The sequence below is a fragment of the Papio anubis genome, chromosome 4 (assembly GCF_008728515.1).
Source record: "Papio anubis isolate 15944 chromosome 4, Panubis1.0, whole genome shotgun sequence".
Lineage (NCBI taxonomy): Eukaryota > Metazoa > Chordata > Mammalia > Primates > Cercopithecidae > Papio > Papio anubis.
Genome location: NC_044979.1, coordinates 36,664,919 through 36,692,094, shown reverse-complemented (window position 1 = coordinate 36,692,094; position 27,176 = coordinate 36,664,919). Strand labels below are relative to the sequence as shown.

Below are 27,176 nucleotides of genomic sequence, written 5' to 3'. Positions count from 1 at the left end.
GTGCGAATAACAATACAAACATAGCAAAAATATGAAGTAGATTAAGTTCAACTGTATCTATGCCTTCCAGGCATCAGATGCTTTCATGTTGCCTTCTTATCACCTCACAAGGTTTTTCTGCTAAGAAGCAGGGACCTGCTAAAGCACAGGGGTGAAAAACAGACTTTAAAGTTCAGTAGACTTGATTTTTAAATTCCAGCACCAATACTTATTAGTCGTATAAAAATTGTCAACTTACTTAACCTCCCCAAGTCTCAGTTTCTTCACCTATAGAATGGAAAAATTAAAAATGGTCATCTTACAGGGTTGTGGTGAGGTTTAAATGACCTAAAATTTGCAAAGCAGTATAGTCCCTTGAATGTAATGTGCTACTGACTCATAACTAGTGTCATTGTCATGTGTATATATGGACAAAAAGCCAAGATATCACAATGAGTATGGCATACTATTCAAGTTTTTCCGTTTAAGGTGTTTTAAAATAATTGTTGAATAGAATTATGGATGCACTTCAAATCTCATTTGCTAGCACTGTAATATATTTAATGCAAACAAAAAAAACCCAAAACAATGAAAGATAAAATAGTTGTCAAGTCAGAGTAGCATAAAGGGAGTGTCTTTGTAGCATAACATTTTGACCTATGAGAAATTTTCTACAGTTTCCTGAAAAACATCATGATGAATTATATACTAGTAGACTTACCTTCTTGAAGGTCAATGGGTTGTTAATAGCATTTGTTAAGGTTACATGTATGTAAATACTGTACGGCGACTATATTTTAAAAAGTGAAATGAATATTATTTACTTCTTAGAAGATTTTGTATTATAAATTGAACTGTTGATGAAGTCACTCTGTCCCTAAAGACTAAGTGAAAGAGGTAGAATTCGAAAGACTTCTTTTGGCTATTAATCTAAAGTGAATATGTAATCATTCAGAAGTACAAAACAGGGATAGATCTTTTCCAATTACATTCAACATTTGTGTAAATGTTTACATCAGTTGTATTAGGATCTGCTACTGCCCGAGGAGAAGTCACAACCTCGTTGGTTACCTTGTGGGTCTGTAAGTCATTCCGCTTTTCTCCCAGTAGTCATTGTCTTACTACTTTTAAAAATGAAGGTCATAAACTTCAGATAAGGAAGTGGTGTACTTATTAGCATGTATTTATGAAGCACTTTTGTCATGAACTGTGTTATACTGTACAGAACTTCAAATTAGTGGGAAATAACTGAGTGAGACCTAGTGTAGTCTCGGGTAATTATGACATTTTCTCTGCCACTCGCTAAGAGTCACCTCCCTGCCATTTTGTATCAATCCACATTTTACTTTAAGACTGCGCCTTCTCCCTCAGGGCAGACTGTGCTTCTTCCAAGGCAGGCTAGAGAGCAACAGAAGTGGAAGGAATCTCCTATCTCCCCTTGGTCATCTGCATCAACTTTCTTGATGAACAAAGATTTGTCACAGCCAAGGAATGCATTTGTATTTCTCTGCCTCTGTTTTTTTCTTTTTTTCTTCATTTTTTCCTCATGTCACTCAGTGCTTTGCATACTAATATTTTGGCACTGGTTCCACAGATCATGTCCATTCCTACGTAGTAGGTGTTCACTCTTCATTTAAGTAATGACAGGATGAATGATAAAGTACAGGACTTTGTGTCAGCTAAAAGCTTAAGAAGCTTATACCATTTTTAGTAGGAAATGTGTATAAATTTGAAAAGAATTTCCTAATTTGGCCTAAATGGCAGAATTTTTTGTAAGTTTTTTATACATTCCTCTATCAGTGGAGTGCAGAATTTAGAATCTAAAACCACTCGTTACATCTGAGAGCTTACTGAATCTAAGTGTTTGAAAGCTATCACAGGAATGGGCATCTAAAGGCTCAGACACTACCTTCTTCTGTATGTCTAGAGTACCTAGAATCAAGCAGATGAGAGTGGAATGTTAAAAATAAGTTTTTAAAGCAAGAACACATATAGCTCCCTGATAAAGGAGACTACATTCTCATTCTTTATAGTGAGGATTCTTTTTTTTTTTTTTTTTGAGACTGAGTCTGGCTCTGTCGCCCAGGCTGGAGTGCGGTGGCCGGATCTCAGCTCACTGCAAGCTCCGCCTCCCGGGTTCACGCCATTCTCCTGCCTCAGCCTCCCGAGTAGCTGGGACCACAGGCGCCCGCCACTTCGCCTGGCTAGTTTTTTGTATTTTTTAGTAGAGACGGGGTTTCACCTTGTTAGCCAGGATGGTCTCGATCTCCTGACCTCGTGATCCGCCCGTCTCGGCCTCCCAAAGTGCTGGGATTACAGGCTTGAGCCACCGCGCCCGGCCTATAGTGAGGATTCTTTGCTCACTGTTCATGTATGGTACAGTGCCATTTACTTGTACTCTATGTGACTTGACATGGGCCCCAGACTCACAGCCAGAAGCCTGCAATAACCAGCAATTAGGTTCTTCTTCTCAGCCAGTGTCTCCTGAAGAACCAGTAACTATGACCCAGATCACATGTAGATGGGAAAGGAATCAGTATGTAAGATGTAGTCCTGAGGGAGGGAATGAAGCTTCAACAATTTCGAACTTCTCATGATCTGGAAAATTATATTTTTGTTACTATTTTACTCTATAGCAGCTTGTATTTGATGTCTGAGTACATATTCATCTGGAAAAACGTTACTGATTTTCAATCCAGAAAATGTACTTTACAGAGTACATATGCTTCTAATAAGATAATTGGGCTGGCCCAGTGCAGTGGCTCACGCCTGTAATCCCAGCACTTTGGGAGGCCGAGGCGGGAGGATCATGAGTTCAGGAGATTGAGACCATCCTGGCTAATATGGTGAAACCCCATCTCTACTAAAAATACAAAAAACTTTAGCTTGGTGTGGTGGCGGGCTCCTATAATCCCAGCTACTCGGGAGGCTGAGGCAGGAGAATGGCATGAACACGGGAGGAGGAGCTTGCAGTGAGCCAAGATTGTGCCACTGCACTCCAGCCTGGAAGACAGAGCAAGACTCTGTCTAAAATAATAATAATAATAATAATAATAATAATAATAAAATTTTAAAAAGATAATTGAGCTGATTTCAATAGGAAATATATGCAAAACCTGGAAAATTTAGTGTCTATTAATCTCTTCTTCTATGTTCATTCCATGGTTTGAACACCAAATAGTGTATATGGAATTAACTAAATTGTTATTTGAAAGATTCAGTTCTATCTTATAGAAAGGAAACCCTTTGGCAAGATCATAAACTACATATAGAAATATAGTCTTTTCTGTTAATAACATTCTAAAGTATGTATGTTTTTTTCACCATATGATCCTGTGACTCCACATCTAAAAAAAAAAGATTTACCTAAAGCTTGATAACATGCAACTGTATTGTTGATTATCAATAAACACAAGTATTTAAAAAATACATTTCTAATTAAAATATAAACTCAAACTATTAAACAAATAACTAACAAACTCTTACAAGAAGTGAAAACCTATGGGCAAGAAAATATAACTTTCTTTTTGGAGCTCTACTTTATATTAATGTTGCTTCATAAATTTTGACACATCTACTGATTGCTACTATTAAGGCGAGACAAACATAGACATCCAACCAAAGTAGTTTCTGCTATTTAGGCAGTAGTCCTTTGGATATTTTGCAATGAATCCTTTTATTTTTTTCTCAAGAGACTGTTATGTTTTGTGTATATGCATAAAATTAATGCATTTCAAAACAGTTTCATCTTGAAGAGTATAGTTCACTTTAAATCATTCCCATTCTGTAAAAAAGTGGGATTGCTTTTTCGAGGACAAAAATCTACAAATGATATTGTCCAGAGTAACTGCCAACTTCTCTGAAAGTGAACTTGGGATTCATTAGAAGCAAGAAGGAGGTGGTTGCTCCAATGATATAAACGTGAATAGCTCACTTGAGACAATTTGAAGGTCTTCTGCCATCTGCTGGACGTCAGTAGAAGTCTCACTCAGTAGAGTAACATCATGTAGTATAGACCTAAATTAAAATACATTCTCTCATTCTGAATTCGTGTTTTTTGATAATGAAATAATTTTTCTTTTATTTCTAAAGGAACACCCCAACCTAAGCCCTCCCTAAACAAAAAATAACATCAAAGGTTTGAAGTGAAAAATAATTTCTAACTGATATAAAGCTATTCACGTATTTAAAAGGTATATATATATTCATATTTTTTAAATCATTTCTGTACCACTGCCAGCATACTGTACATATGGTACATATGCTATACCACTGCTAGCATATTGTACATATGCTAAAAATTGTGACTACTAAATATATGTAAAATTTGTTTCCATTTGTAAGACCAATTGTTAGTTGTGGGTGCCCTCCTGTGTTCAGGAGGTGAACTGCAGACTAGCAGAGAGAAGGCATTTTGGTCATAATCGGCGGCAGCTGTTAACATATTTTTGAGTCCTTGTAGTTTTTGTATCAGTGATGACTGATTTACCTAAGTCTACCACATGCTCTCATCGAGTGGCTTTGTAACTTCAGGTATCACCTGAAAACAAAGACCAGATTCTGTAAGTATATTAATTAATATTCAGCCTGAGAGATCTTTCTCTCCTTCTACTTTGCAAATCTGTCTGGCCTGTGAAGAGATATCTGTTACTCTGCTTCATTAGTAAAATACCATAAAATGTTATAGTTTTTCTTCTCCAAATTAGTCCAAACTATCACATTAGAAATGCATTTTGGAAAGTACCAGAGCACTCTCTGATGGGACTAATTTTGGGGCTTGATTCCCAGCATGGACCTGAATTCATTTTAATAAGTCTCTGAATGATTTCTCATAATACTGTTTTTTCAGATGAAACAAACAAGTCTTTTAATTCCCTAAAATTATTTTCTTAATTTACTTATGATAACAAAATGGGATTTTTGTCAGCACATCTGAAAAATACTGAAATGGCAATTTTAGGTTTTCTTTGGTTGGGAATTTTTAATTAGTTCGAGGATTCTTTAAGAACAAAATGTTCCAATAATAGTATGTCTTTCATAACTGAAATTATCCACACCCTGAACTGAACAGATTTTCAGGTACCAAACAAGAGAAATTAAGTCACCATGAACTTGCAGATATTCTTTGTTCATTTATTTCTAAGAATGAATCTGTATGCCAAATATATTCAAAACAATGTTCTAGGCAATATAGAACTACAGAGCTATAGTTCCTATGTTTATAATCCACTAGAGGAGACAAGATTCGTTCAGGAAAAAATAATATGGAAGTATGCAAATGATGCAGTAATAATGATAAAATAGATGATTGACAGTGACAGAGATCACTTCAGTAGAGATTAGTGTGTGTAATGAAGGAGGTAGCATTTGACCAAGACCTTTCCAGAATGGAAAGCTGGGATTTGAACAGATAGAGTTAAGAGGGGAGGAAAGAGTGTTTTAGATATAGGAAATGGAATAAGCAAAATCTCCACAGTGGAAAAGTGTAACTTTTTACTTTATATTGAAATAAAACACAATAAAATTTTTATAGAATATGTTTTATTTATTCAAGTCCTCAAGGCTAAGTTCTATCAACAGCTGTACTTTTTTTTCTCTCTGAAGTTTGTAGTTCAGAACCAGAAAATGTTCAGGCTGACCCAGAGAATTATACCAGCCTTCTTGTTACATGGGAACGGCCTCGAGTCGTTTATGATACCATGATTGAGAAGTTTGCAGTTTTGTACCAGCAGTTGGATGGAGAGGACCAAACCAAGCATGAATTTTTGACAGATGGCTATCAAGACTTGGTAACTATATGATCAGTTGTTTTACATATGGTAACATTATAATTTAATTTCCAAGGTAAGAACTTACAAATGGTTATACATTATTTTCTTCCATTACTTTTAGACTTTATGTGAAGGTGGGGTGGGCTGAGTATTTTTAAATTAAAAAAATTTTTTAAATTAGAAGCTATACTAAATTATGTCAAAAGTTACATTTAATTAAATGGACAACATAACTTTACCAACAATAACATTATAGAGTAGATACATATGACTTATGAACTGGAGATCATTTAGTATGGCCTTTCTTAAGATTGCAGTTGTAGAATAGGGCCAGAATCTCAGTGCCCTGATACATTTTATATTGTGTCTTCCACTATGCTAGATCAGCACAGGAAGAGTAGAGTAGGGGACATACAAGTCCTCTTTGTTGTACCAAAAAATTTTCAGGTAACAGCTGGGAAGTCATGATTGGGTCAGAACTTTGGGGATGTAAGACAAAATTTGTTACAAAAAGATCCACCCCTGCCTCCCTCCACCAGCGCGTGCGAATAAGTACAGATTCCTTTTGTGGCCTGAACGTGTCAGTATTAAACTTTGCTCTGGTAGGGGAGTGTTGGCCATAGATTAGGGTGTAGTTGACAAACCTTCATCTGGATGTCGGTCCAGAAAGTCCCCACTGCAGGTTCAAGGACACTGGACTCTGCCTCAGGCACCTAGAGTCCTAGAGTCCTGCAAGTCCTGGGAAGCTGCATTTAAATAAAAACTCATTGTTAATTGTGTTTCATATCATGTGGACAAAATGGATAAAATTTTAGTAATCTTTTAATTCAGTCGCCTAGAATATGGAGACACAATGATCTGTGAAATAAATGATAATAAATATGTTTATTTCATAATTATGTGAAGAAGGTAATTATATTACTGTTCTTGCATATATATTGTCAAGAAAAAGAGATAACTTAGTTGTTCACTTCTTCACATTGCTCCTTATTTGCACATGCTCCCCATTTATTTGTCTAAAATATTAATTTTTAGTTTGTGGTACTCATTTATGAATTTGATGAGTTCTGGCTAAAAATGAAACTTCCTAAAACTAAATCTGATTTTTAAAAAGCAAAAAAAAAAAAAAAAAAAAAAAAGCCTAGTTTTCCAGTTCTTCATAATTCACAAATATCACAAGTTTAAGCAACATTACATAAACTTTTCCTTAGGTTAATAAAGTAGAAGTATTTTCCATGGACCAGTGAGAAAAAGTTTTCTAGGAAAGATACCTAGTGTGTTAGTAGTCCTATGAGAATAACATTTGTATAATTACTAACATCTTTCTTTTAGGGTGCTATTCTCAATAATTTGCTACCCAATATGAGTTATGTTCTTCAAATAGTAGCCATATGCACTAATGGCTTATATGGAAAATACAGCGACCAACTGATTGTCGACATGCCTACTGATAATCCTGGTAAGTACCGCCAGATACATCTGTATATTAGCTCAATAAATGAGGTTAGTTTAATTGCTGTATGCATTGATGCTTTCTCTCTAACTTTATATTCTTTTAGCCAAAAGGCAAAGTGATTTTCTCTTAAGTCTGGATTGCCAGGTAATTTTTTGAGGCACGGGACTCATTTCTCATTCAGCAGGTCTGGTGCAGGACAATAAGTAAATTTATCCTTAGTATTGGAGTTTACCATTTGTAAAATAAGAACGACTAAACATATTTATAATATTGTAATGATCATTAAATGAAAATTATTATGTAAATGTTGAGACTGCTATTTTGGATAATTAAGAGTTGGTTTAATTTGTATTTATTTCCTTTTTTCAGCCCCCAAAGCATTATGTAGTAAGTATATACATGATCCTAAGGCCATGTGAGGTACTTTCAAATATCTATACAATGTGAGATACTTTCAAATATCTATACAAAGCATCTCAAGAGTTTGTCTTAGATCTATTTTTCTACTTTTTATAGTTTGGTTATAGGGAGTGGGGTGTTTTCCTCTTGGTTGATTGCCCTTACTCTTTCCCAAAAACAAGACAAGTAAAAGTTGTTTCTACTTGTGTTTTATTTGCATGCACCTTCTCTAAATATATGGGAAAATCTTTTGATCTTAGAGCATATGCAATAACTGAATCAAATGCTGACCATCATAATTTGACAGTTTAAAATTATTAAGTTAGTGTTCCTCTTGTTAGTATAAGCAGTTTTAAATAATAGACTAGAAGTATATATATATGTATATATACATCTACATATGTATAATCACATACATCTGCATACATACATACATAAATATATATATATTCTTTGGTCATCCATATTAGGAGCCTACTCATTGAAACTTTTACAAATTTTAATGTAAGTGAATGGTTACAAATTATATTAATTATAGCCTATTTCAGTTTTACCTATGGCAGGAAAACTGATGTGCGCGGTTTGCATTGCTGTCTAAATGCTGTAGCAGGGACTTTAATCCAACATGAGCTTAAATAAAGTAATTGCTCATTGATCACCTTACTATAGCTGTTCTTACTAGTTGACTTTTTAAGTTAAAGACTATATGTCAGAGCATCAGATATTGTAGTACTCATCATTCCAAACTACAGGCTATAAAACTTGCCAAGGTATCTCCCAACTTGGTATTAATAACTAATGAATATTACTACTACCATGATGGCAATATCATTATTTAATATTTCTTATGACCTGCCTCATGGCCTGGGTATAACCATCTTTCTTATTGCCTTTATTTAGCGTTGTTTTTCAAAATCAGGTTATTTTTTAATGGAATGTGAGCTCTAAGTCTTATTGAAAGGTGAGTATCAAAATAACTGACCGTGATTTTAACTATGCCATATCACACCACACCATTGCATGGCAACCCTCACCAAAGTTCCCCACAATGAGCTATCCAGAAAATGACACCTTTAGCCATATAACTTTGATCATGTCGACCAGCACGATATGTGAATTGATTGAAATATGGCATATACAAAAATCTCTTCTACCCTTATTTATGCATTTTGAGTATGAAGTATATTGAACACATTCACTCAGTTTTGTTACCTTGATTTAATTATGCTACTCTAATTTCATACATAAAATAATTTCTCAGGAGTTGGCAAAAAATTACTACTTTTACCCATTTATTTTTACACTGTTTCCTACTTTATTCGCTATGCCAAAGCTTTAAACGTTCTGAATTTTTTTGGTCTTTTTCTTTTTTGGAGAAACTTATTGCATATGAAAGAAACAGATTAAATATGTATTTTCTCCATAAGTGATTTCTGAGTGATCCTGTAAAACTGACTTTATATTGGCACAAAGTCTAATATTCTTCTATCATTTGTTGTATTTTCACATTTGTACTAAATAATAAATATTATTATAACTTAAAATTTCTGTTTATTTAAAGGACCGGGACACTATTGAACATTGTAATAATGAGATGTTTGTTTGGATACACCATTAAATCTCCATGGATGCCTCAGTCTCTTAAGGCATTTTGTATAGTAATGCTGTGTTAGTAAAAGATGGTATTTGATTTGATGTTTTGATATGCTATGCCTCTTAAAAGCCAAGGATTACAAACTTAAGTAGATTATTCCCTATTATTTCTACCAAAAATTCCTGCATCAAAAGCCTGTTCCTGCAAAGTTTGGGATTATCCTATTTTTTTATTAAAAAAAAATTGGTTCTCTTAGGAGTTATTCTTTCTCATCTGAAAGGCTGCAATGGCATTTTTATCCACGTATTTACAATTCAGTATTGAAATTACATTGTCTTATCTATTGTTTCTTTGGTAAATATATCCCAATGAAAGTCTTGACAGTAATACTATCTTGTGGCTTGGTAAAACAGGTTTGGTGCCTACAAGATTTGTGAATTTTATTATTTTTGTGACTAATATAGATGTAAGTGGCTTTTGAGTTTGCTGCTTATTTCATGGTTTTTATTACTACCACTTGGTTCTGTTAATCATGCTGTTTTATTAGCTTGGTAACTGTAATGTAGCCTATTTAATTATTCTGTTATTATTTAGGATAAACTATTTACTAAATATTGTATTGTTTATTGCTTTTGTTAAAAAGAAATGAAGATGGTAGTTTATAACTGCTCTCATTCTTTGATGGATTTCAAATATATATATATATTTTTTTTTTTTTTTTTTTTTTTTTTTTTTTTTGAGGTGGAGTCTCGCTCTGTCACCCAGGCGGGAGTGCAGTGGTGCAATCTTGGCTCACTGCAGCCTCCACCTCCCAGGTTCAAACGATTCTCCTGCCTCAGCCTTCTGAGTAGCTGAGATTACAGGCACTCAGCACCATGCCTGGCTAATTTTTGTGTTTTTAGTAGAGACAGAGTTTCACCATGTGGGCCAGGCTGATCTGGAACTCCTGACCTCGTGATCCACCTGCCTCGGCCTCCCAAAGTGCTGGGATTACAGGCGTGAGCCACCGTGCCCAGCCAGATTTCAAATATTTTAATCAGTTTCCCTGAAGAAAAACTCAGTCTTCCAAATAGTGCCTTTAACTTCCTAAATTTGATAAAACTGTGCATTTAAATTAACAATTTGCTTACATTATTCTTTGTACCTTTTAATTACACTTGTGTACAAAAGTATCACCATAAACTAATGCACATTAAGTATTATTTCAAATTGCCATTTTAAAAAATGTGTAAGTTTGCATTCGGAAATTAATTTAAATTTGTCAAGGAGCCTCTTTAGTGTTAAAAAGAAATGTATATTCTTTTAAAAGACTTCTTAGAGAATTATATTTATGAATAAATAATTTCATAAATATATTTATGTTATTGTTACTAAGTTAATTATGTTTATTTCTCTTATATAAGATAGAGCTAATTAACATACAGTTATGGAGGGATTATTTAAGTACATGTTTTAGGGCCTTGATAATTACATGTGTTAGATTTAAATACATGATGAATTAAATCAACAGTTTTCTTGTTACTGTGTGATTTCAGTTGTATAACAATTTGTTAAGTCACCATGCATCTGTCCTTACTCTACCTGTACCATCCTTCCTATTAGTGTTATTACACTATTATATGCAGAATTACAGCTTGAAGCAGTTGCGATCTACACTGCTTTTATTTTGTGCACTGTGAAACTTGGCTTATCTTCAAACAATTAAATAAGCCTTGCTTGCTCACCTACATCAGTGTTGCTTTTTTGTGCTATAAAAAATTAATGTGTTCCTAATGTGCTTTTTTAATCTAACATTACTTGTGTCCTAAAACAAAACCAGAATGAGTCAACAGTTTTTGTTCAGTTATTACAAAAATGTGAATTTAAGTGTTCACTCAAAACAAAAATACTGCTAGTTCTTCACTATCAGACTTTTTCTATCCTTTCTGGAGTCTATTTTGATGAACAGAGAGGATTCTATAAATCAGTATAATTTTTGAACTATTTAATATATCAGTAGTGCCTGACTCCCACCAGTGGTTACTAAAATATCAGTTATTACTTGTGAGAAAGCGGCAGGTTTAGGGGTACCCAGTATGAGAGTTTGTGCCCATCAGCAGAGCTAAACTTTGAGTTCAGGGTGTTGAATTAACAGATCCAGAATTATGGCTTCAAAATCTTTAGGAAGACAGAAACAATCTTTCAAAATTATTTTATTTCACAATTGTTCTGAGGAGACTCAGCAAAAGACTTCTGGATTCTAAGAAATAGAGGTATTGAAGTGTTCCTGGGAATTTCAGTCAGTTCAAATGATCTCAGTCCAGTTGGAAACCAGAATAAAGAGCCTTCAAGGTGGATTTATACACAGCAATATGAATGTGCCAACACGTGGGGGTGCTCACCCATGAGAGTGCCAAGGAATGAAGGGAGGCTCAGAGACCTGTCTAGGACCACACAAGTTGCCCCAGAGCTAAGGAGGCCCAAAGAGAAAGTATTGGTTTTATTACAATAAGCAGCAATCCAATCATAGTATAAGTCATTAATATTCTTTAGGGGATGTGATTGGATTAAAACCCTGTATTGTAATTTACTGAAAGGAAACCATAATCCCTATAGTTAGTTGATGCTCTGGTAAAATGATAAAAATAAGTCGAATGCAATACACACTAAAAATATTGAAGAAAAAAGGAAATAAATCCTCAACGTGATAGTTATACATACCCTTCCCCAACCCTTATTATGATTAAATAAGAAAATTATATTTGCCCATTAAGAGTATGAAGTTAGGTGGAGTTAGACCATTTTAAAAAAATTTTAAACACTTTCTTAAGCATATTGAAACAAATGGAAAATAGTTGATATTTTTTCCATAGCCTCTTAACAGCGGAAAAACCTACAGTATGTGCACCACTAACAAGTATTTGATTATGATTTGCCATTATGGGCATTAAATATTTCACAAGTCTATAAAAAAGAGTGGCTACACTTCAAATTATTTTCAGTAAAACTAGGTATTGTCTAATGGGCTTAATTTGAAGATTTTTTACATGCATGAACTTCTTTAGTCATAGCTTTTAGAAAATCATATGGAAGGTCATTTGTCTGTCACAGTTTAGTTATATCTCATTTTTAAATTCACATGTATTAATTTGCATGGCGATTACAAAAACACAAGTGTTTGAGATGATTGAAATCACTTTAGTTTGGAAACGTAAAAAATAAAGAGCATGAAGAACAGATGGTGAGGAAAGGATTTCATAGGAAGAAAAATAGAAGAAGACCACTAATAATCAAAATAAAATGGTTAGTTTTAACAAGAAAAAAAGTGAGAATTAAAAGTAAGATTGTGATTGTCTCTAGTGAGTACTTTCCTTTTTAAATTACAGGAAGTTGTTTACGTTAAGTAATTTTGAAACAGCTAAGTTGTCAAAAGTATTAACTTTATCTGAATCTTCTTGGGAGCTAGGCATGCTTAACAGATTTCACGTGAATTCTCATTTTACAGTTTTCAATATATTAATACCCAGGAGTCTTGATAAAAATAAACTCAAGAAACTTTGTGTTGGAAAACAGACCTGGGTATGATAAACATTTAATGTTGGTTCAGTTATACCTTGAAATTTCTATAGAGTATACATTTCCTTTGAGGACATAAAACATAGAACATAAGCAGCATTAGGATAGTGCAGAGCATAAATTGTGGTGATAGCCCGAGATTCCATAAAGCCATGGGAGTTTGAAGAACATCATTATAATAATGCTCAAACCTCACAGTTACTTTGTTTACCATCTTCTTAATGACCCAGGCAGCTCAGACCAAGACTAAAGAAAAATTCTCCTCTGGCCCCTCAGTAATGTGGTAGAGTGGCTAGATTCCTTCTTAGGAAAAGAAAGAACCAGCTTAGTCTTCCCTGACATTCCCTGACAGGTCCTGTTTTAGCACTGAGATATTCATATGTTGATTCTGATTTGTTGGGACAAACAGACTTGAATGATCCTGGTCATCAGATTCTTTAAGTAAACAGCATTAGCTGAGTTTCCCTGGGGAGAATGCACAAGATTCACTCTGTTACTTCTTCTTGATGACAGCAAGGCTGGAACCTGCTGGAAAACACTCTTCATTTTACCTGTTGCAGCACCCTGTATAGAAATAGGTATGAGGCCAGATTTGAGGAGTAAAGATAATTATTTGTCCTCAGTCAAAATAGAAACTTAAGGAAGAGGTAGCTGAATAAGAAAATAAATTCTACCAGTTCTCCAGAAAATCCCTGGCATTTCCCCAGCCATGCTTTTATCAGCCCTGCTAAGGATGAAAGTAACTGTGCACTGATGAAAAATTATTTGCGTTTCTTTACACTTAGTTTTATCGGTTTCACTGACCTCCTCTCCGTTCTTAGCTTCAATCAGACTTGGGGGAGTGGTGAATGGGGAAGGGAGTAGAGTGGGAGGTAGAGATCAAGATTTGGGTAGAGTTATATATAAGGAATGGGGAAGGGAGTGGAGTGGGAGAGAGAGATCAAGATTTGGGTAGAGTTACATATAAGCTTATGTAGTGTTGTGTTGTAGTGTTCAGTAATGTTGAAAAGTAAAATTTGGAATTTTTATTGTGAGAAAGTCTATATTTTCAAAGCTGACATTAACTTTTTGGTTCTTTTTAATTTTTTCTTTCACCAAAAGGTAAATCCACAACGGCTGAAATAGTTGAATAAAAACTTTAATAATTTTGTTTTTAATTTTGTAGAACTTGATCTTTTTCCTGAATTAATTGGAACTGAAGAAATAATCAAGGTATCATAGCCATTTTTATATTTAAATGTTTTAATATTCAACGGTCTATTTTGAATTGTTGCTTAGGTGTTAGGTATTGCCACATGAATAAAAGTTGTGTTGCACGATTCATTGTTTGTGGGGTTAGTTGCTAAGCTTTATATATAGATAGTCACATAATTGATATACATGATTCTCTTATGAAGAAGTTGAAAGATGTTTTGATTGATATAGTACTAAAAAACAAGAAATATAAATGGTGATGAAGAAAAAAACAATGAACTTTAAAAATAGTTATAGCTATGCACTACAGCTATAAACTGGAATTTTTTTTAGTGTCAAAATTTTTCTGAAGAACTAAAATTATATTTAACCAGTTTTCAATATTGCTACAGTTTATATATAAATAACCAATGTTGATAGATCAATGATAAATATGGCCCAAAATATAAACTATATATATTTTTTTGCCCATTTAAATTGTTTATTATTTAATTTGATAAATATTCTTTTACTCGAAGGACATTGTGCTGACAACAGACACTTATACTACGAGTAGTCTATACTATTTATAGATAAAATTTACAGATATTTGAGACTATAAATTTTAACATTTTTTTTTAAATAGAGAGGAAATGATTGTTTAATATATTTTATATTTCATCGTATGCCCTAATGTGCTGTTCATCATAACTGAAATTATGTATTCAGTTCAGGTGCTATTGTTGATGATAGCATGACTGTGTACGTGTGTATAGATTGTGTAGGAGCTGATAAAAGTGTGATAACTAGTGCTGTTATCCAGCAATAAATAACAATTAAGTCTTTCACAGGTAAAAACTATCTTGATATTTTATGCATTTTATGGCTAGTCTCTATCACAAGGGACTATTTTTCCAAAATGACCAGTCTACCTTTTTACAGGAGTTTATAGATTTCAGCTAAGAATATCTTTATTTGTATGTGTACATACATGTTCACATGCATATGGAGATATATATATATACACACACACACACACACACACACACACACACATACATACCTACAAGTGATCAACAGAATTAAGTCAAAAAAGAAAAAAGATATTATATTTATGCTGAATTGTTAATTCAAATAATTGGTCTGACACACTGATGTAAGCCCTTTTTTCAGTATTTGGTGCCATGTAGTAAATGATATTCTGTTTAAGTTCCATCTCGCATAATATGTATTACACATCACAAATTTTTTAGAAAGGACCAAGGAATGATCAATTATTTTCATAGTAATTCCCATTACCATGATTCATGATCCATGCTGAGTTACTTTAGTTACAAGATCCATGTTTAGTTATTTTTCTTCTCTATTGCCATTAACACTAAAGCAACTTTTACCATAAGCCTACAAAAGTTATTTAAAATCTTCCAATGTTAATTACTAGTAAGTTTCTACATAAAACTATAATATTGTATTTAGTACAATATGTAGCTGTGTGAATAGGCTACACATGTGACTTTATATAAATTTTTAAGTATTTCCCATTTTCTAATGAACATATACTTCTACATATTTATGAGGTATATAGTGATCAAATCAGGGTAGTTTGCATATCCATTATCTCAAACATTTACTGTTTTTCTGTGTTGGAAACATTTGAGATCCTTTTTTCTACCTATCTGAAAATATATATTATTGCTAACTATAGTCATTCTACAGTGCTATCGAACACTAGAACTTATTCTTCCTATCTAGCTGTAATTGTGTACCCTTTAACCAATCTCTTCCTGTCGCCCCCTCCCCACTACATTTCTCAGCTTCTAATAACCATTATTCTACACTCTACTTCTATGAGATCAACTTTTTAAGCTTCCACATAGGAGTGAATACACACAGTATTTATCTTTCTGTTCCTGGCTTATTCCACTTACATAATGTAGGTATATCTTTATTTTTGTCATACACTCTACAATAGAGGTCCCTAAAGCTATGTCTGTCACGGTGCCTCTGGTCTCACCGTTTGCATATATGACAAACACAAGCAGATCTTCCTGTTAGAGAAGAATGTGAAGATGTGTGAGCAGGCTGGCTTGTTGTAGTCAGAGAAAAGTTCCTAAATAGGAAGAAAAAAAAGAACCTCAGTGCGTCAGCCCAGGTCCCAACAGGAAACGGATGCCACACCCAAGTGGAGTCATGGAGGTTAATTTAATCAAAAAGGACGATTCATAGGTGTGGGAAGTCTTAATGCAAATAAACAAGGGGTTGGCATTGTACATTTGGGATGAATGATATCAGAGACTTGTTGTTACATCTAAATCTGAAAGGCAAGAAGGCAAGGAGAAGATGCAGAGAGAATGGCACAGCAGGTTCTGTGGTCTCTGTAATGGGACAGCGTCATCCTGTGGTGACCAGTTAGGTAAGGAACCTCCCAGGGAATAACCACATTCTCTGGCTACCCACCTAGAAAAGAATGGAGACAAGTGGAGAGAGGCTGTGGAAAGCAAAATGAGAAGATACAATACACTGAGAAAGGAGTCACCTGAGAAGGCAGAGTAGAATTAAAAATCAATGTCATTACTTGTTGATAGAAGGCTATGATCTAGAAGAAAATGAGGAGGAGAAAGAATTCTTATGACATTAGGCTTATTTGGTTTGTGGGGCTTTACCCATGGTGGTAGGGCCCAAAGAAACAGCCACTCTAATTCTTTGAGCTGGAAGAATCCTTGGCACTGCCAAGGGAGAGGGAGCCAGCTACCAACACACAGATGGGGATTTAAAATAAAGAATACAGGAGCAATGATTGGTAAGCTTGGCTTGGCAAATTGGTAGTAGTTTTTGGTATTGGAATTAACTGTTGTATTAATAATATATTGTCAAATCGAAAGAGACCTGTGTCATAATGTGTCTTCCTGGAGCATGATTATGAGATGGGATGAAAACAGTGCTTAACCAATCCACTATTCACTTCCTTTGCTTCATGCAGGAATGAATGACAGGCTAGAAAATGCATGGAATGTATTCATAATGACTTTCAATTCCTGAATATAGAAAAAAAGAGTTTGAAGGATATTTCTTAGATCCTCTCCAAAAGGAAATGTATGACTTTCCAAGACAAAGTATCTGTAGCATGATCATGGATTCACACTAAATTTTTTAAATGAAGTTGTGAAGGATAACATATGACACAGATCGAAACTACAGTGGAAGAAAGAGTCACAATAACTCCATAAAGAAATTGTAGGAAAGAGTGTTAAAATATTTGTAGTCAGATATGAATAAAGTAATCATAGGGCATGAATGATATGTTCTTCTTAAAATGTTGACACAGCCAATGTGACCTTTTAGAGATCAACAAGATATGGTAGGATAGGATTAATGAAGGTCTAATCACCTTCACCAGGTTCTGAGAGGTTCTGAACCTCATAAAGTTATAGAACTCATTTGTATCTGATGTGTGTATAGTTTTTTTCCCAAATATGTAACAAGAAGAGGTGTGTAGCATTATATTATAATAAAAATTTTATGAAAATTTACATTGCTTATAGGAGGATATGATAAAGTATGTTTATGTGGAAATGTAAGCAAAGAGAAAGAAATGTAATAGTATGGTGGAAGTCAAGAGACATTGTTAGATCATATAGAGAAAACAGGTGACATATCTTTGGGGAACTTTTGCTGTGAAGGAGAGATGAGAAGTAGAATGATAACTAGAAGGTGAATTAGAGGTTTTCCTTTGTGTTCCCTTTAAATAAGAGAGATCGGAGTTGATTTAAGCTGATGAGAATGATCTGTTTGAGGATTTGAGAAAACAAATTGGAAACACAAAATAGGTTGAACTACTCAATTACGTTCAATTCTCAGGTTCATGATAGGGAATAGATCTAAACCACAGAAGTGGGAATTAGCTTTAGAAAGGAAGGAAAACAACTCTTTAGTTCTAACAGGACAGGAGGGGCAAGGGGAACTTGGTTGGCCCCTGTTTTTAGTGTTAGGAAGAAGTGTGTTTTTGACTAGTGGCTTCTTTTCCCTGTAAACAGGAAGGCCATCTGCTGAAAATAGGAGGAAAGGACAGGAAAATGAAGGTTTGAACAGAGTTTTGGTAGAGGGAAAGAGTGTGGAGTGATACCAGAAAACTAGGCAAATATTTAGGTTTGCAAAAGCAAGGCAGAGTTTAGAAACTCCACACTGCCAAGCTTAATATTGATCCTCAGCAAAACTCTGGATCAAATTATAAAACAAATATTTATGAGAACTTCTAAGGAAAGAAGAGATAATTGGCACCAACCAATTTTCCCTAAAAGCAAGTCAAGGCAAATTATTCTTATTTCCTTTTGCATGAAGTTTTTAGGTTTGTAGATTATGGGAATATTTTATTTAGGAAATTATTTGGCAAAATCTCTCAGGTGGTCCTTGTGAACAAGGTATCACACAGAATGTAAAACTTCTTGAAGAATACTGACTACTTGTAAGGAAATTTGTCAAGGGAATCTGAGAGAGTAGCTATTTTTGGTACGCAATATAATTCAGATCAAGTGCACTAACTTCCTAGAGTTGTCACATATGCTTCAGAAAATACAACCAGCCAAATAATTAAACTGTAAATAATGAGGCCATCATTAAGCTTGGAATCGTGTGTTTCATACAGTGCAGATTTCCATGTGTAAGACTCATGCTCATGAGCACACATGGTTAAGATTCAGATTCTTTCTTCTGATAAGGGTCAAGTTCTCAATGGCTGTACTCAGTAATTTTTTTCTTCTTTTAAGTAACATGGCCTTAAAATATCTAATAGATGATCAAATAAATGACAATTCTAACAAGTTGTTGGGTACAAAGATACTGACAAAATCATGTCCCACATAAACTTAAAAAAAAATCTTGATAACTTTGACAATTGAGATTTCTAAGTATATAGGTATATAGTTAGATATAATATGCCCAGTTTTTTTGTGTGTGTGTATGTGTGTGTATATACACACACATACACACACACACACACAGAGAGAGAGAGAGAGAGAGAGAGAGAGGGAAAGCATAGGTCTTGGTTGACTTCTAGTCAGAAGACTAGAAGTCTTCCCCGGTCATTGCGTGGAAGATTCAGCCTCCTGATTGGTGAGTCTAAGGGAAACACAAAATTTAAAAACTAGGAGTAGAATCATACTTTGACAAGTTGCCTTTGAAGTATCTGCCTAAGTCTTAAGTGGAAAATATTTTTTAAAAAGGGAAAATAAAACCAAACACCTCTTTTAGTTCTTCTAAATCTTCCCTTTATTATGACCTTAAAATTATGATTTGTTCTAAAAATATATTATTAAGTATTCTGAATGTTCAACTACTTTGGTCTTTGAAATAGTTTCATCACCAATTCTTATTACAATAAGCTACAATGGCTATTTACCTTGATGCCTGATGAACGAAGAAATATAAAAACAACAAAATAAATACCATATAAATAACACTGTCAATAAATAACTACAGTGTGTCTTCCTTTTAAATATGTGGTATCTATTCATTTAACCACTTCTTTCCATAGCATTAAAATAAAGGCAGCCATGAATTAGGTGTTTTCATTACGTTTAATTATTTCTCTGGAGAGTGGATGATAAAGGTTGTAGGTTAGAAGCATGCATTGTACAGGATGGTGTTTTATGAGGATAAGAAGTTCCCAGGGTACCACAAGTGATGATTGGCAGTATAAGATATTATGAAGATTTTTTCTCTTATTTCCTTATGACTCATTAAATCTTGTTTGCTTTTCAAAGGAGGAGAAAAAGGGAAAAGACGTTGAAGAAGACGCTGTTGTGAATCCTGGTAGAGATAGTGCCACAAATCAAATCAGGAAAAAGGAACCCCAGATTTCTACCACAACACACTACAATCGCATAAGGACGAAATATAATGAAGCCAAGACTAACCGATCCCCAACAAGAGGAAGTGAATTCTCTGGAAAGGGTGATGTTCCCAACACATCTTTAAATTCCACTTCCCAACCAATCACTAAATTAGCCACAGAAAAAGATATTTCCTTGACTTCTCAGACTGTAACTGAACTGCCACCTCACACAGTGGAAGGTACTTCAGCCTCTTTAAATGATGGCTCTAAAACTGTTCTTAGATCTCCACATATGAACTTGTCGGGGACTGCAGAATCTTTAAATACAGTTTCTATAACAGAATATGAGGAGGAGAGTTTGTTGACCAGTTTCAAGCTTGATACTGGAGCTGATGATTCTTCAGGCTCCAGTCCCGCAACTTCCGCTATCCCATTCATCTCTGAGAACATATCCCAAGGGTATATATTTTCCTCCGAAAACCCAGAGACAATCACATACGACGTCCTTATACCAGAATCTGCTAGAAATGCTTCTGAAGATTCAACTTCATCAGGTTCAGAAGAATCACTAAAGGATCCTTCTGTGGAGGGAAATGTGTGGTTTCCTAGCCTTACAGATGTAACAGCACAGCCCGATGTTGGATCAGGCAGAGAGAGCTTTCTCCAGACTAATTACACTGAGATACGTGTTGATGAATCTGAGAAGACAACCAAGTCCTTTTCTGCAGGCCCAGTGATGTCACAGGGTCCCTCAGTTACAGATCTGGAAATGCCACATTATTCTACCTTTGCCTACTTCCCAACTGAGGTAACACCTCATGCTTTTACCCCATCCTCCAGACAACAGGATTTGGTCTCCACGGTCAATGTGGTACGCTCGCAGACAACCCAACCGGTATACAATGGTGAGACACCTCTTCAACCTTCCTACAGTAGTGAAGTCTTTCCTCTAGTCACCCCTTTGTTGCTTGACAATCAGATCCTCAACACTACCCCTGCTGCTTCAAGTAGTGATTCGGCCTTGCATGCTACGCCTGTATTTCCCAGTGTCGATGTGTCATTTGAATCCGTCCTGTCTTCCTATGATGGTGCACCTTTGCTTCCATTTTCCTCTGCTTCCTTCAGTAGTGAATTGTTTCGCCATCTGCATACAGTTTCTCAAATCCTTCCACAAGTTACTTCAGCTGCCAAGAGTGATAAGGTGCCCTTGCATGCTTCTCTGCCAGTGGCTGGGGGTGATTTGCTATTAGAGCCCAGCCTTGTTCAGTATTCTGATGTGCTGTCACATCTGACCACTACTCATGCTGCTTCAGAGACGCTGGAATTTGGTAGTGAATCTGGTGTTCTTTATAAAACGCTTATGTTTTCTCAAGTTGAACCACCCAGCAGTGATGCCATGATGCATGCACATTCTTCAGGGCCTGAACCTTCTTATGCCTTTTCTAATAACGAGGGCTCCCAACATATCTTCACTGTTTCTTACAGTTCTGCAATACCTGTGCATGATTCTGTGGGTGTAACATATCAGGGTTCCTTATTTAGTGGCCCTAGCCATATACCAATACCTAAGTCTTCGTTAATTACCCCAACTGCATCATTACTGCAGCCTACTCATGCCCTCTCTGGTGATGGGGAATGGTCTGGAGACTCTTCTGATAGTGAATTTCTTTTACCTGACACAGATGGGCTAACAGCCCTTAACATTTCTTCACCTGTTTCTGTAGCTGAATTTACACATACAACATCTGTGTTTGGTGATGATAATAAGGCGCTTTCTAAAAGTGAAATAATATATGGAAATGAGACTGAACTGCAAATTCCTTCTTTCAATGAGATGGTTTACCCTTCTGAAAGCACAGTCATGCCCAACATGCATGATAATGTAAATAAGTTGAATGCATCTTTACAAGAAACCTCTGTTTCCATTTCTAGCACCAAGGGCATGTTTCCAGGGTCCCTTGCTCATACTACCACTAAGGTTTTTGATCATGAGATTAGTCAAGTTCCAGAAAATAACTTTTCAGTTCAACCTACATATACTGTCTTTCAAGCATCTGGTGATACTTCACTTAAACCTGTGCTTAGTGCAAACTCAGAGCCAGCATCCTCTGACCCTGCTTCTAGTGAAATGTTATCTCCTTCAACTCAGCTCTTATTTTATGAGACCTCAGCTTCTTTTAGTACTGAAATATTGCTACAACCTTCCTTTCAGGCTTCTGATGTTGACACCTTGCTTAAAACTGTTCTTCCAGCTGTGTCTAGTGATCCAATATTGGTTGAAACCCCCAAGGTTGATAAAATTAGTTCTACAATATTGCATCTCATTGTATCAAATTCTGCTTCAAGTGAAAACATGCTGCACTCTACATCTGTACCAGGTTTTGATGTGTCGCCTACTTCTCATATGCACTCTGCTTCACTTCAAGGTTTGACCATTTCTTATGCAAGTGAGAAATACGAACCAATTTTGTTTAAAAGTGAAAGTTCCCACCAAGTGGTACCTTCTTTGTACAGTAATGATGAGTTGTTCCAAACGGCCAATTTGGAGATTAAGCAGGCCTATCCCCCAAAAGGAAGGCATGAATTTGCTACACCTGTTTTATCAATTGATGAACAATTAAATACACTAATAAATAAGTTTATACATTCCGATGAAATTTTAACCTCCACCAAAAGTTCTGTTACTGATAAGGTATTTGCTGGTATTCCAACAGTTGCTTCTGATACGTTGGTATCTACTGATCATTCTGTTCCTATAGGAAATGGGCATGTTGCCATTACAGCTGTTTCTCCCAACAGAGATGGTTCTGTAACCACAACCAAGTTGCTGTTTCCTTCTAAGGCAACTTCTGAGCTGAGTCATAGTGCCAGATCTGATGCCGATTTAGTGGGTGGTGGTGAAGATGGTGACACTGATGATGATGATGGTGATGATGATGATGATGACAGAGATAGTGATGGCCTATCCATACATAAGTGTATGTCATGCTCATCCTATAGAGAATCACAGGAAAAGGTAATGAATGATTCAGACACCCACGAAAACAATCTTATGGATCAGAATAATCCAGTCTCACATTCACTATCTGAGAATTCTGAAGAAGATAATAGAGTCACAAGTGTATCCTCAGACAGTCAAACTGGTGTGGACAGAAGTCCTGGTAAATCACCATCAGCAAATGGGCTATCCCAAAAGCACAATGATGGAAAAGAGGAAAATGACATTCAGACTGGTAGTGCTCTGCTTCCTCTCAGCCCTGAATCTAAAGCATGGGCAGTTCTGACAAGTGATGAAGAAAGTGGATCAGGGCAAGGTACCTCAGATAGCCTTAATGAGAATGAGACTTCCACAGATTTCAGTTTTCCAGACACTAATGAAAAAGATGCTGATGGGATCCTGGCAGCAGGTGACTCAGAAATAACTCCTGGATTCCCACAGTCCCCAACACCATCTGTTACTAGCGAGAACTCAGAAGTGTTCCACGTTTCAGAGGCAGGTTAGTTATGGATCAGAAGGACAGATTGAGGTGTGGTGGTTTGCTTGCTCTAAAAGTAAAACAAAAATTATGAACAGATAGAAATTTGGTAAAATGGTACATCATCATTTTTAAAATCAAAACATTCAAGAAATCAGTCTCCAGTTTCTAAAGTATAATTTTATTTACTATTTCAAACAATTGTTTAACACGTTTTGGTTTTTAATTTGATTCTCTCCAAACAAAACAATTTTTATTTATTGTCAATATTTCATACTCTACAGGATGCCTTTTATGGGTGGGGGCAATTCTGTTTGCATAATACATTTTTAGTACTCTGCTTTTAAAATAAGATCAGAGTATGCTATTTTAGATGATTTTAATTTTCATACTTTTGTTCTAAAATAAGTTGTAAACTAATTATATTTAATTATAAAATGAATTATTAAATCTGAGGGTAATGTAACATAAGCACTTCTCTCTGACACACCCTCATAGAAAGGAATTAGTTAATTTGCACATTCATATCAACCTGGGGAGCTTTATTTATTATTATTATTTTTTTAATTAATTAATTTATTTATTTATTTATTTATTTATTTATTTTCTTTGAGACAGAGTCTCACTCTGTCGCCCGGGCTGGAGTACAGTGGCGCGATCTCGGCTCACTGCAAGCTGTGTCTAGTGACACCTCCCGGATTCACGCCATTCTCCTGCCTCAGCCTCCCGAGTAGCTGGGACTACAGGTGCCTGCCACCAGGCCCGGCTAATTTTTTTATATTTTTAGTAGAGACGGGGTTTTCACCGTGTTAACCACGATGGTCTCGATCTCTTGACCTTGTGATCCGCCCGCCTCGGCCTCCCAAAGTGCTGGGATTACAGGCATGAGCCACCGCGCCCGGCCGGGGAGCTTTTTTTTTTAAAAAAAAGTTTTATTACTAAGTTTTGAGAGTTAATGATGAAGTTAAAAAATTTTTAATTTTTTTTCTTTCTTTATCTTAACGTTGCCTAAAGAGGGCAGTGTAAACCATCAAAATACATTTTACTTTATGCCTGCTGTTTGTTACACACCTTTTTAAGTTAAATAAAGGGCATTAATATGTACAGTATATATAGGTATTGTATGGCAAGATGTAAAACACGAAACATTTTTCTGTAGAAATGAATTTCATTTGTGAATGTATTTTATGCAAATTAGGTTACTGACCAGATGTTTCTTAGAGCAGATTATGTGCAGTGTATATAATACAGATGTCTGCTCTAAATGCCAATGGAAAGAAGAGGGAAGTTCAATTCTATTAAGTATAGAAAATTAATACTTTCATTGAATTGGTCATAAGAATTTTATAATTTGCTTTTATTAAATGTGAAGGTATTTTGAAATTTAATAATGAAACTATTTAAATCTTAACAGTAAGTTAAACGATAGGCTAATGTAACGAAATGCACTCATTGTATAAAAATGAATATTTGTAATGCAGAACATAGACATCAGTCTCATTAGGATATTTTTCCTCTTTGCTATTTCATCTTTTGAATTAGTTATATATTTTTTTCTTCAGTGCAGCAGCAATTAAAAGTTTGTACATTTTGATAGAGAAATTTTTCTGTATTATGAATTGATACCTATTTAACATTGCATTTTAAACACTTAAATGCTGATATGTGAGAATGAATAATGAATCCATAGGTCACTGTAGTCATTAGTGCTGTCATATATATGAACTGTTATCTGTTCTCAATTATAGTAGTGACTTCTTAATTTTCATTAGATTTATGCTAAAAGAAAATATCAGGAATCCGTCTATTTTACCAGGTAGTGACATTGATATGTTCTTGCTAGACTATACTATTATAGAAAGATATATATAATGAGATGCTAAACCTAAAATTATTGACTAAAGCTTAACGAGTTTCTCTTCAGTGCACTAATTAGATTTATTTAATTATCAAGAGTATGTTCTCCCACTAATTAGGATAAAACAATAAGAATATGACATCCAACATTATCAAGTAATGTAATTAGTGAAGTAAATAAGATCAAACAAGATTAGGGGAAAATTCTGGCCTATTTTTAAAACTGTATCTATAAAATCATATGTAGTCTGTCTTATCCAATAATTGAATATATCCCTTCATCAAATGCATGCAGACTAGCTCTAAAACTTAAAATTTTATGGTGTATTTCTAGAATGCAGAACAATTTACAGGATATGTTCTTCAAAATACTATAGATAAGGCAAATGTTAGTATCCACAATTTATAAATGAGTACACTGAGACCCAAAGATACTAGATTATTTGATCCAGGTCACATGAGTAAATACAAAACTGAGCCTGGAAATGTGTTATTGGTGTCTCTCTCTTAAAGACTATGCTTTCATGTTGGGGACCAATTAAATAAATGTAATGCTTAAATTGTAACACCAAAATTATACTATCTTATTCTCAAAACATATTTTAAAATGTTAATCTTAGTTTTTTATTTCTTAATTACCAGTAAATTAAATCTTTTAATTTAGGTAACTCCTGTATATTACTGAGCCATACAAAAACAGATATTTTAGTCTCAAATAAAAACAAAATCAGTACAATTAGTTCCTCATTATAAAACACAAAGCAACCAGCTGATTGTGCTTTCATATGATATCCCATCTTGTGTAAAAACTAGGTTTCATGCCATAGATTGATCATTCTGACTCCTTAACTAAAGGATTTAAGATCAAATATCCCAGAGCACTTTTGAGAAAAGTCTATACACAAGACTACATGTGTGTGCATGTGTGTGTATTTTTTATATACAGTGCCTGTATATAAATATGTGTATATGGTGTATTTACATATATAATGCACTATATATCTTACATATATGTTGCATATATGATTGGACATATCTCATATATATGTATGCTATACATATATAAATGAAATATGTAATTATATATATATATATATATACACCCATATACATGTTGCTTTGAAAATTTGTGGCCATTGAAGACCTGCATAATTATATAAGCTTACTTCGTGCATGTATTAATCTACATCACTGGTTCTCAAACTTTAACATAGATCAAAATCAACTGGAGGACTTGTCAAAACACAAATTGCTGACCCTTACACACCGAGTTTCTGGTTCAGAAGATTTGGTGTGGTTTGAGTGAAACCCAAAATTTGCATTTCTAAGTTACGGCGATGTTGATGCTGCTATTCTGGGGATCACACGTCAAGAAAAACTGATATAGATAATAATATTAACCACCATTTGTACTATATGAGGTACCAAGGACTTTGCTAAGTGAATGTTTTCATTTATTACTGACACACTTACTTTCCACCTAGGTAACAATAGTTACAATAGACAAAACTGTGAAGACAACTGTGCATAAAATAAGATGTTTTTCTAAATTTTATAAGGAAATGCTCATTGCATTCACCATCAGGTTATTTAGGTGACTAGATGATTCTAGATGAGTCTCCACAAAATAATGGCCAGAGCTTAGGATTAACGTTTTTAAAAATGGAGGCTTGGGTTTTTCTCACAAGAATATTAGCTACAACTCAGGGCTGAGTTGGCTTAGAACATTTTCACTTTTTATACAGTTTTATGATTTTTCAATCATGCCTTTGAATTCCATTTTTTCTAGTAAATGCATTTATAGTTATAAGAACAAACATCTTGGGAAATGTGTGTGCCATTTATATTCCTTTGATACATTACATTTATTTATTTGTTTGTTTATTTTTTTATTTTGAGATAGAGTCTCACTCTGTTGCCCAGGCTGTAGTGCAGTGGCATGATCTCAGCTCACTGGAACCTCCACCTCCCGGGTTCAAGCAATTCTCCTGCCTCAGTTTCCCAAGTAGCTGAGGCTACAAGCATGCGCCATCACACCTGGCTAATTTTTGTATTTTTTCTTTTTTTTAGTAAAGATGGGGTTTCA

At 34.8% G+C, this 27,176-nt stretch overlaps 1 protein-coding gene across 4 annotated transcripts in view; it reads left to right on the top strand.

The window, feature by feature from the left end:
* Positions 1-27,176, top strand: part of PTPRZ1 (protein tyrosine phosphatase receptor type Z1) — a 193,438-nt gene that overhangs the window by 121,299 nt on the left and 44,963 nt on the right. For 2 of the 4 annotated variants that reach the window (XM_031665222.1, XM_031665221.1), the window contains exons 9-12: positions 5,584-5,768; positions 7,083-7,209; positions 13,920-13,966; positions 19,687-20,662. In XM_031665222.1, the coding sequence (XP_031521082.1) occupies positions 5,584-5,768; positions 7,083-7,209; positions 13,920-13,966; positions 19,687-20,662 (1,335 nt within the window). Of the gene's footprint in view, positions 1-5,583; positions 5,769-7,082; positions 7,210-13,919; positions 13,967-19,686; positions 23,255-27,176 lie in introns of all 4 variants that reach the window. The other 2 variants (XM_031665219.1, XM_031665218.1) reach the window with 1 other exon arrangement.